The 12,411-nt window shown below is 36.6% G+C and overlaps 1 protein-coding gene across 1 annotated transcript; it reads left to right on the top strand.

The window, feature by feature from the left end:
• LOC109233365 (pleiotropic drug resistance protein 3) lies at positions 399–11,301 on the top strand. Its single transcript, XM_019399217.1, has 24 exons — positions 399–1,056; positions 1,260–1,383; positions 1,871–1,956; positions 2,839–2,923; positions 3,391–3,550; positions 3,634–3,710; positions 3,917–3,970; positions 4,061–4,151; positions 4,275–4,576; positions 4,662–4,943; positions 5,093–5,406; positions 5,591–5,751; positions 5,839–5,942; positions 6,623–6,776; positions 6,863–7,003; positions 7,125–7,198; positions 7,305–7,637; positions 7,738–8,028; positions 9,033–9,116; positions 9,216–9,349; positions 9,477–9,704; positions 10,222–10,393; positions 10,524–10,778; positions 10,891–11,301. The coding sequence occupies exons 1-24, from the start codon at positions 671–673 to the stop codon at positions 11,155–11,157; spliced, it is 4,359 nt and encodes a 1,452-aa protein (XP_019254762.1). The 5' UTR covers positions 399–670; the 3' UTR covers positions 11,158–11,301.

Raw genomic sequence — 12,411 nt, 5'->3', positions numbered from 1 at the left:
GGGATCTTCTAATTAGCTGGGATGTCTCACGCTTTTACAAGAGTCCACATACAGAACTCACCCTCCCCCACCCACCTCCCGCCAACTACAAAGAATAGTTGGAATATTATAATACATGCCATAAACAATATGAACAAGTTTTGATTCTTGACCCTTTGTAACAAAGCAGTAATGGGCATGACCGAGCTATAATGGATCTTTATTGTAGATAAAGGAAGACCCTCCTAGTTTAAGTCTTTGAACTTTGGAACTTATGAACTTGCATGTTAGTACCTTAGAATAATCATTTTTTTTGTCCTCTTAGGAAAGTCAACTGACTCTGTCCCTTGAGAAGTTAGAGAAATGTGCAGCACTCTTTTGTTTATTCAGAGTTTCTTTTTTTTTTTGTTGTTCTCCATAAACACGCCTTATTTAATTTATTATCAACTGTAAACTTTTTTTTTCTCTCTAGGTATGTCTCTTTAATTTACGTTATCTAAATAACGAAAGCAAGAATGCCTTTATTCATAAAAAAAAATGAATGATGTATTTCCTTACCTCATCTATGTTACGGTCTAAATTTAGCTGTTCAAGCAAGCAAGATTATTTTATGTTAGACAGACATGGTGCACCCCTTTTTGTTTTCTTCCTATAAATACAGGTTTGGAGCTGAAAATATTTTACACCAAAAATGGCTCAGCTGGTTGGTCCAGATGAAATAGAGTCATTTAGAATGGATCTCGCGGAGATTGGAAGAAGCTTGAGATCATCATTCAGGGGTCAGTCTTTGAGTTTCAGGAGCAATTCAGCCTTGAGTGCTTCTCAGAAGGACGACGCTGTAGATGAGGAGAACATTTTGGCCTGGGCAGCAATTGAGAGACTGCCAACATTTGATAGGTTGAGATCATCTGTCTTTGAAGAAATCAATGGCAACGACGCCAATGTTAAGAGGAAAAGAGTAACTGATGTTACCAAGCTCGGAGCTCTAGAAAGGCATGTTTTCATTGAAAAGATGATTAAGCACATTGAACATGACAACCTTCAATTGTTGCACAAGATCAGAAAGAGAATTGACAAGTAAGATTTCTGTTACATAACTTGGCTGTAAAAGACATCGAAAGGTCATTGCTCTTGCTTTTGAATTGCCATCTTTTTGGTGATTGATAATGCTAATTTACGATCATCTTTACTTGTATGTCTCATAGTTTGTCTTCTCATATTGTCAAAGGTTTATCTGTTAGACTTAATTCAACGAACTGAAAATGTTTTGACTCTTGTAGAGTTGGTGTAGAATTGCCTACAGTGGAAGTAAGATATAAAAATTTAACCATTGAAGCAGAATGTGAGCTAGTTCATGGAAAGCCTCTCCCTACTCTTTGGAATTCTCTCAAAAGCATAACAACTGTAAGTTTTTTTCCATTTGATTGAGCACCATTTATATTTTCATCAATTTGATCTCTTACATGTGTGCTAGTTCAAACCAAAGTAGCAGCTGTTTAATGCTGGATTTAAAAATTGATAATCAGGAGGCATTTATTAGGACTTCGACTAGGAGAAGACGTGATTAATTGAACCATTATTAGCTGGATAGTTGAATCTTTCTTGTGTTAATATGTCCAGTTCGATATTCAGGTTATCTAATTTTAATATTATTTTCCATTAGGTCATTTTACCTATATGTGACAACAATAAGTTATTTTTCTGATGCATTGCAACCAATTCTGTTTAAAAAAGTAAGAGAGAATTGATGAACATCTTCATAGTGATCCTGGTTTCAGAGCTCAAATGTTAAATGTATAGCATAAAGTGCAAGCTCCAGCATTATGTTATTCTATTTTGCTACTTGTGATTCTACAGGTTTCTAAATCTAGTGATTCAATTTGTTCAACAGAACCTTGCTAGGCTTCCAGGTCTACAGTCAGAACTGGCCAAGATTAAAATCCTTAATGATGTCAGTGGTGTAATAAAACCTGGACGGTATGTCACCGAAACTTCTCCATCGCATATGCTCACTTTAAATAGTTATGCCAATGTAATTCACTATAAGTATGCCAACAACTTGGATTTCTAGTTTCCGACTTGCAGGAGACAGACCTTTTTCTGGTCATTGTTATTACACTGCCAGTAATTCTCATCTCATATTTGGTGCAGTTAGTGTCTCATCAATCCTCGCTCGTTGATTGAACAAGAATAACAACAGCAGAATCTGTGTTGGTTGTATTAAGCTCAGTTTTTGGTGAAAATGCTTGTGAACTAGTCATCCTTGTTTTTCTTTGTTGCTTGATATTTTACATAGCCCTATTCAGTAATGGCCATGTTTTGACAGCACGTAAGAGAACCGGTTATGTGAACCAAAAAGCATTCGGCCCCTCAACCGTGTATTTATCTTGGGAACATAATGTGCATTGTGTATGCAGTACAAACCTCCAGATACTGGACCGTTTGGTTGATTAATGTTCTCAATCAGTTTGATAGTTGCAACTGAGAGATGAATAATATACTTGTCGCATAGTATTGTTCTGCAGAAAATTAGTTGACTAGCATTGATGCAAGTGATTAGTTAGTGATTACATTATCATATGCATAAACTTGCAAGAGGTTCTTTTGAGGTACATTTGATGTGAAGTGGTTTTTATTTGGGTCAAGTGTCAGAACTGGTCTTGCATTCGCGATAATCTTGTGATGTGAAGCTGTGCAGCTTACTTTTTATTGCTAATTTCAGTCTACCTTTTAGTAGTTTCTCCCTCCAGCATGTTCTGATATGGACAGTTAGTTCTTCATTTTGAAGTCATTGTTTTAAAATGTGAGTTCTTGAACCGGACACGTAGAATTTACTTAAGACATTTGCTATTTTTACAGAATGACTCTATTGCTTGGACCTCCTGGATGCGGCAAAACATCACTACTGAAAGCACTTTCAGGAAACCTGGACAAATCTCTTAAGGTCTCTTCAAGTTGTTTTGCTCTTAAAGTCAGAAAAGATTAAAGTTGTTTTTGTTTTAATGTCGGCAAGAGAAAAATATAGGAATACTTTCTTAAAATAACCCGTCAGCTGATATGAAGCAACTACTTTGATCTACAACATACTGGATGTGAATTAATAGGTCTTCTTTTGTAGGAATTGTTTTATTAGTGATTTCCTGGTTCTTCTTAGCCACTTTTAGTTCCTTTATATCTTTAAGATCTCAGCTAGGGAACACTTAATTGCTATCTTTCTCCCATTTCACCAAGAGAGCAGAAGCTTTATTGACTTCACCAACCCCTCCTCCAAGAAGAAACTATTGAACAATTGCACTAAATTTTGCACCTTCACTTGAACAAGAGTGATGTAGAATTCATGGTATGGATGGAGTTCAGAATATATGGAGCTAATGTCGATCTTATGTGTCTGCTTCTGGCCATGTCTAACAGGTTTCTGGGGAGATTTCTTACAATGGTTATAAATTGGAAGAGTTTGTCCCACAGAAAACTTCTGCATATGTAAGCCAAAATGATCTACACATCCCTGAAATGACTGTTAGAGAAACACTAGATTATTCATCTCGTTTTCAAGGAGTAGGAAGCAGAGCAGGTATGCCTTTCTGCATATAAAAGATAAACTGCAGAGATGAATGTTCCAGCACTGTTTCTAAAGCTATGCCTTTCCTTTTGAAGAGATTATGACTGACCTAAGCAGAAGGGAGAAAGAAGCAGGAGTTGTTCCTGATCCAGATATAGACACTTACATGAAGGTAGTTTTAACATCAAGTTGTTTTCATTTCATCTTTGTTGAGCTATAAGGATTGCTTGATGTATCTATTGGACAAGATTATACCTTTTTTATCACAGTGTGCTTCCTGCTTATTTGTTCAAGTAAAATGCCTGGAAAATCATTTTTGCATTCCTCTGAAATCAATGTTGTAATTGATTTTAACTTTCTAAATCAAATTTCATATAGGCAATTTCTATTGAAGGACAAAAGAAAAACCTTCAGACAGATTATATTCTGAAGGTAACTTTATTGAAGTACCCTCTTTCTTAATCCTTTGTTAGCAATCGGAATAGAAGTTAATGATTGCCACATTCTTGTCACTGTGTTCAGATTCTTGGACTTGATATTTGTGCTGACACATTGGTTGGTGATGCCATGAGAAGAGGTATCTCGGGTGGTCAAAAGAAAAGACTGACAACAGGTAATTTTAAACCACGATCTGCTTTGTAACAAAGCTGTCAGTTGTATTTCCATTAAGTTGGTTAATGTACTTGATACCATTTGCAAAACAAGTATAAAGGAACCAACTATTTGTGTGACGCAGGCGAGCTGATTGTTGGCCCCACAAAAGCATTGTTTATGGATGAAATATCAAATGGCTTAGATAGCTCGACTACATACCAGATTGTTGCTTGCCTTCAGCAGCTGGCACATATTACAGATGCAACTATACTTGTGTCGCTTCTTCAACCAGCACCAGAGACCTTTGATCTGTTTGATGATATAATCCTGATGGCTGAAGGAAAAATTCTTTACCATGGGCCAAGAAATTCTGCTTTAGAATTTTTTGAAAGCTGTGGGTTCAAATGTCCTGAAAGGAAAGGGGTGGCTGACTTCCTCCAGGAGGCAAGTCCATAGCAGCTGTTGTTAAATGGTCCTTATATTTTTCTCTGTCAATTAGAAGCTCACCAAATCTGTTCATTGTTTTCAGGTTACATCGAAAAAAGATCAAGCACAGTACTGGCATGGAACTAAAGAAACATATAAATTTGTGTCAGTTGATATGCTATCCAGAAAATTTAAGGGATCTCCTTACAGGAAAAAGCTGAATGAAGAACTTTCTGTTCCATATGATAACTCCAGGAGTCATAGAAACTCTATAACCTTTCGTGACTATTCACTTCCTAAATGGGAACTCTTTCGAGCTTGTATGTCAAGAGAATTCCTTCTCATGAAAAGGAATTCTTTCATCTACATATTCAAAACTGTTCAGGTAAGTGATCTGTCTTGTCTTTTTATGATGGTACTCCAAGTTACAAAACATTCTCTACTCATTCGCTTTATCCGAAGCAAAGATAAAAGTCACATTTTCCTTCTTTATATTTATCACAACTTATTGCAATGTATGCTTCTACTATGCAGCTCGCCATTATTGCATCCATCACTATGACTGTATTTTTGAGAACTCGGATGGATACTGATCTTGTACATGCAAATTATTATTTGGGAGCTCTGTTTTATGCTCTCATCATTCTTCTTGTGGATGGATTCCCTGAGCTGTCCATGACTATAACAAGACTTGCAGTTTTCTATAAACAGAGCGAGTTATGCTTTTACCCAGCATGGGCATATGCAATTCCTGCTACAATTCTCAAGATTCCACTTTCTCTATTAGAATCTGTCATTTGGGTATCTATGACCTATTATGTCATTGGTTTCACCCCTGAGGCTGGAAGGTGAGTGCTACATGTAACTATCTTCTACTTTCTTGCTTCTGTTCCTTCAACTAAATTTTTTTTAGTTATATCACTCTCTCCAGTAGGCTTCCACTCAGCAGCTTGCACTTCGCTAATTCCAGTTGTATTTAAAGAATGATTTGAATAATTTCATGCATTTTCGTGACTATTCTGTCACTTACAGGTTCTTCCGGCAATTACTTCTATTATTTGCCGTGCACATGACATCAATCTCCATGTTCCGTTTCTTGGCATCTGTCTGCCGGACTATCGTTGCTTCTACAGTTGCTGGTAGTTTATCAATCTTATTTGTCTTATGTTTCAGCGGATTCATAATACCAAGACGTAAGCGTTCCTCCTTCTTTGTTCTTTTTGATATGATGCTCATGTGAGGGTGAGTAGCAGAACTAAACTACTGGTATTTGACTACAGCCTCAATGCCCATTTGGCTGAAATGGGGATTCTGGATTTCTCCGCTGTCATATGGTGAGATAGGTCTTGCTGTAAATGAATTTCTTGCGCCAAGATGGCAAAAGGTGAGAGTCAATAACTCAAATATTTTCTCTCTAAATATGCAGTACTGAAAAGTATTCTCTAAGGCATATGTATAAGAAAATGAAAACAACATTGGTGGTTGTTTTTCCATCTTCTGTCCTGAAATTACGCTCCGAGAAAAAAGTGATCATCTGTTTAAGATAATGATAAAGTGTTGTCGTTTGTCAGTTATTTTTTGTTATCTCAAAGGCTGAAACTGTCTAGGGAAGGTTCTATTCATGTCGGTAGTCATTTAACCCAAATTGTAACACGCAAAGCATAAATTGTCTCTTTGATTCCAGAAACACTTGAATATGCAATGTTCATCATATACATAACGAATCACATCTTATAAAGCGTTAGTAATTTTTTCCTTGACGAGAAACAGTAATCTAAAGGCTACCTTGGACCCAAGCGCTTAATGTTCTTTTGTATTCCTGTTGTAACAAATCCATTCAAGCACTTCATAGGCACTCAGTAGCAATAGCTGATTTTTCTCTCCAGCTAGGGTAGGACAGTTTCAACTATAGGTAACCTCTGAAATATGCAATAAAATTTTGCATGATGAGAATAACTCCAAATTTATAACCTAGCAGTCTCATTAGATGTTTTATGCAGATTTTAAATTTAGTTGTCCATATTATATTCAATACTCAGTATCACATGCTTCATTTTTAAACAGACGCTATCAACAAACACAAGTATAGGGAATGGAGTCCTTGAAAGCCGTGGGTTTAACTTTGATGGATATTTTTATTGGATATCAGTTTGTGCTTTATTTGGCTTTACAATACTATTCAACATCGGTTTCACCTTGGCCTTAACTTTCTTAAAAGGTACTTTCATCTATTTTTGTACTTAAAAGAATCTGCACAATAGATTTTGTAATTTACGTGCTGGTTTTCTTGAAAATGTGATGCAGCTCCTGGTTCTCGTGCCATTATATCAACGGATAAGTACTCTCAAATAGAAGGAAGTAGCGACTCTTGTGATAGAACTGATGCAGCTGATAATTCCAAGGCCACAATTCCTAGCACCACAATGCATTCTAATGAAAGAGCAGGTTACCCACTTATTCTATTGCACGAATAATTGGCTGAGAAATCTTGCTTTTTACCATCTTTCTCATCATTCTATAGTTGCTTCCTTTCTCTTCAAAAATGGTTTCTTCTGTTGTTTTCCAGGAAGAATGGTTCTACCTTTCGAACCCCTATCTCTCGTGTTTCAAGATGTTCAGTACTATGTTGACACTCCTGCGGTATCTTCTAAATCTATCTCATTTAGTATTAGATCATTTTTGGATAACTTAGAGCTGTTTAAGCGGAGTTCCAGTAGCTGAAGTTGTGGTTTTATGTCCATGTCAGACAATGAAGGAGCTCGGTTTCACTCAAAATAGACTCCAACTTCTTTCGGATATTACTGGCGCACTTAGACCTGGTATCCTTACAGCCCTTATGGGTGTCAGTGGTGCTGGAAAAACGACCCTCCTTGATGTTCTTGCTGGTAGAAAAACAAGTGGTTATGTTGAAGGAGAAATAAAAGTTGGTGGGTATCCTAAAGTTCAAGAGACATTCGCTAGAGTTTCAGGTTACTGTGAGCAGACAGATATACATTCTCCTCAGATAACTGTAGAAGAATCAGTTATATTTTCTGCCTGGCTGCGACTTCATCCTCAGATTGACTCCAAAACGAAATATGTACGAACTTATTAACATAGAGTTTGAATTACTATTTCTTTCATGAACACCATTCTTTCTGGCTATATCTAATATTTGAACTGCTTTGGCACATCTCCAGGAGTTTGTGAAAGAAGTCCTTGAGACCATTGAGCTAGATGGAATAAAAGACATGTTGGTTGGCATGCCGGGTGTTAGTGGGCTTTCAACTGAACAACGTAAACGGCTTACAATTGCTGTGGAGCTTGTTGCAAATCCCTCAATTATCTTCATGGATGAACCCACAACAGGGTTGGATGCAAGATCAGCTGCAATTGTCATGCGCGCTGTGAAAAATGTTGCTGATACAGGAAGAACAATAGTTTGCACCATCCACCAACCAAGCATTGACATATTTGAAGCATTCGATGAGGTAAGATGTATGTAAGGAGTAAATACTTAGTAATGCAGCTTGAAGTGGAGTTTGAATTACTTTCCAGTATGCAAACACTGTGATCGCATTTAATGGTGCATGTACTTAATGGTCCATGGTTGGGTGGAGAATACTTTCCAATTTGTGCACTGAGCACAATCAACAAATGCTGCTTGAACAGCAATTTCAAGGTTTTAAGGTCGGTTATATATTCGTAGGCTTCAGTCAGATTACTCACAGAACCTAATGTCATGTTGCTTGATATATATGTAGCATTTTAGAATTCTTGGGTAGTATTTCTCAAATTATGTGTATCAGTGCCTGGGGAAGTTGTCCTGGAAGCCATTTAAACAGTGACTAATGAGACCTTCCGAATGACTATTTAATAATATCTAGTTCCTTACAAATGAATAGGAGAAGTGTCGTCACATGAAGGCCGTAGATCATTTATCTCTGTTGTTTCCCACATTTAAAGATGATTAAACATAGATCTTACAGTATGTCCCTTGATTTCTTCTTCATGTTGCCGTGAAATTTGCGACCTCCATTTGTAGTAAAAGCAAAGACATCTACTTAGAAATAGGATGATTAATCATAGATCTTACAATATTCTTTTTTTATAAGCGTGGTGTCCTGGCCAACTTTCACGCACCTCAACTAATTCCATGGTATACTTGCTATCTCCCACCAGCAACGTGTATCTGGTAACTCTGTCCACCAAGGCTTGGACAGATGGGAAGAAATCACCTAGTGTTTTTGCCTATGCTGGAATTTGAACTTGAGTTGAGACCTTATGGTTCTCAACCCATTTCATTGGCTACTAAGCCACGCCCTTGGGTGCTAGAAGTTACAGTATGTCTCTTGTTTTCTCCTTCAGATTGCCGTGGAAATTTGCGACCTCCATTTGTATACATCTACTTAGAAATATCTTTCAGTTTGTGTAACTATGTATCCTTCATGGATATCATCAAAAAGTTATTTGTTTTTATTGTGCTCTTTTGCAGCTGATTCTATTGAAAACTGGTGGGCGCATGATCTACTGGGGACACCTCGGTCGAAATTCTTGTAAAATGATTGAATATTTTGAGGTGCACTAGTTTCCTATTTTATTAATGTTGCAGCAAGCTAGTAACAAAAGCTTCTTTGCATAGTAGCTGAGACTGCTGTTTGTTTTTCTCATTTGACAGGGTATCTCTGGTGTCCCAAAAATAAAGAACAACTACAACCCAGCAACATGGATGCTAGAGATTACATCAACATCTAGTGAAGCTGAGATTACCATAGACTTCGCTGAAGTCTATAAGAATTCTGCTCTACACAAGTTAGTCATAGCTATTCACCTCATTTAGCGTTAGTTCTATAATGCATCTTACACATTGTATCACTTAAAACTTAAAAGCACATCTTGCACTTATGCATGATTCCTCTTTGGTTTACACTTCTTGTAGAAATAACGAAGAGCTTGTAAAAAAGCTGAGTTTCCCACCAGCTGGTTCAAAGGATTTGCATTTCCCCACCCGGTTTTCACAGAATGGCTGGGGACAATTCAAGACTTGCTTCTGGAAACAATACTGGTCCTATTGGAGGAGTCCTTCATACAATTTAATGCGCTCTCTGCACATGCTTTTTGCTTCCCTTGTTTTTGGATTGCTCTTTTGGGATAAGGGAAAGAAACTGTAAGATGACAAAAATACTGTTAGACCAAAGCTTCGGTTAACTTATCGACAACATGCTTCACTATGCCATGCTACTTAAAAACTTTATACATCCTCATGGAAATATCTTGGCCACTTCTAAGTAACATATTTATCTCAAAAGTGATGCTTAAAGTGGTTGGCATGAGACAGTTGAAAAAGGAATTAGGTCGTCTGATCCTATATTTTCCGCTCAGATATCCTTTCCTGTTTAGTTTGTTAACATTCAACGTTTTGGCTTAGTTTTATCTTTGTTGCAATCACCCACACAGCTGAAACAGAACTCTGGAGTTCCATTTTTGGTGTGTGAAGGTTGATGCAGAACTGAATTTCTGTTTAAATGATGTGACGTTCTCTCTCCAATGATTATGGACTTGGTTACGTCAACTAAAATAGAGTCACTTTATATATATATATATATATATATATATATACACTTAAGAAGCTATATTATTTTTCTTAGACTGTTTTTTTTGTTTCTCTCCCTCCTTTTTGACAGAGATAACCAGCAGAGCGTCTTCAGTGTATTTGGTGCTATGTTCACTGCAGTAATCTTCTGTGGCATAAATAATTCATCTTCTGTTTTACCATATGTGACCACGGAGCGATCAGTCCTATACCGGGAAAGATTTGCTGGGATGTATGCATCATGGGCTTTTGCATTAGCACAGGTATATATAATGCTTACAAAATTGTCATGTTAACTTGTTGAAGTTACTGGGGATTCAGTAATGCCAAATCTTACACTTGTCTTCAACAGTTCACTGCTTCCTAATTGAGTTGATTACCTTGATTTTGTAGGTGGCAATTGAAATTCCTTATCTTTTAGCTCAAGCGCTTGCATTTACTGTCATAACATATCCGATGATTGGATATTATTGGTCAGCCTATAAGGTTTTCTGGTACTTCTATTCGATGTTTTGCACGTTGCTGTACTTCACGTACTTGGGAATGATGCTTGTTTCAATGACGCCAAACTTTCCAGTAGCTGCAATTCTTCAATCATCCTTTTACACAATGTTCAACCTCTTTGCTGGCTTCTTGATGCCAAAGGCGGTAAGTGGTTCAGAATTTAAGCTACTTTGGATGTAAAAATCAATGATTATTATGTAATTACCTCTGTCAGTGTGTGACATTTCAAATTTTGTTTCTTTTCCCTGCATTGCAGCAAATCCCAAAATGGTGGATCTGGTTCTATTATCTAACACCTACATCTTGGACGTTGAATGGGATGCTTACTTCACAATATGGAGATGTAGATACGGAGATTAATGTGTTTGGAGAAAAGAAATCAGTAGCAGCCTTTCTTAGGGACTATTTTGGTTTTCACCACAATCAATTACCTATTGTAGCTGTTGTTTTGATTGCATACCCCCTAGTTTTTGCCAGTCTATTTGCATTTTTCATTGGGAAGTTGAATTTCCAAAGGAGGTGATATTGCATCTTATTCATTGTATGTTTCAAATTAAATAGTTTCCATGTTACTTTTGTATATTAGACTGGGGGAAAATAAGGTTATGGTATATTCATAATACCAGGGATAGAAGTAAGAGATCTGATAAGATGCATGATTTTCTAATCTGTCTTTTTTAAGAGTAGATGAGAGTTTAAAGTTTATAATACAAAGATTATATAGTAAAACGGTAAAAACTTAATGCCACAAGAAGAAAGCATGAAATAAAAGAAAGGCGAACTTGACTGCTAACCCTAAATCTTTCTAACGTTACTTGATTTTGACTTTACTTTCTTTTTATATTGAAAACAGGAATTCTAGTAGATTTTGGTTTTGGTTAACTTAACTATATTGGGTGTAAACATCCTATGCCAGTAAATTAAATTTTTTACCATTGTAAAACATTATGATTCCATCTTAAATTTGATATTATACAAGATTGATTCCAAACCCTTAATTGTTTTGGTCGATGGATACATGTACTCGCAATCCTGATATTTATACAGGCAAAAACACTAAGCATGGAATAGGAATTAAGGGGTCGCTCGATAATTCTTACATAATTCATAACATCATAGTATTTGGCTAAATTACATGAACCCCTTCATCTTGTCTCGATCGCAGAGGCCTGATACTTTCTAATTATTTGAGTAAGGTAATAAATGCTGTTGTTGCTCTTTCCTCTGCGTTCGAAATAGAAAATTCACAACGCTCAAGTGTTTGAAGCAATCCCATTTACAGAGATTCAGAAATTCTGGTACTGTCAAATTAGTTTCATTTCTTTTCACCATTTCTCAAACAGCTATGTTTCAGCTATTCACTTGAACTGTACTGACAACTTGAGAAGGTAAAGCATTCTTGGTAGGAACTAACCGCAACAAAGATTTTATCATTACCACTAACAGTAAAATTACAGTTGCACTACCATTAAATGCTAAACATAAGCATCTAGATATCATACATGTATGCACTTAAGTGAGTTGGAACAAGTAAGGTCCAACCCCATATCAATTAATAGCCTGAAAATGAATCTGTAGCCTATGAACAATTATTTACAATCATCTAAACAACTGAATTGCTCAGATAAATTACCGGGGAATAAAGTTGTTAACAAATTGCACAAAATCACTACCAACGGAACTATGGTCAGAACAACTTAGTGCTTTCACAAATAAGATAATGGATGAGAGAGATTCCCCTTTGGCTGACTTCAGGTCAACTGCACAGTATACACAC

The sequence above is a fragment of the Nicotiana attenuata genome, chromosome 10 (assembly GCF_001879085.1).
Source record: "Nicotiana attenuata strain UT chromosome 10, NIATTr2, whole genome shotgun sequence".
Classification (NCBI taxonomy): Eukaryota; Viridiplantae; Streptophyta; class Magnoliopsida; order Solanales; family Solanaceae; genus Nicotiana; species Nicotiana attenuata.
Note: the sequence above shows the minus strand (reverse complement) of the source record. Positions and strands in the feature narration are given on the sequence as shown.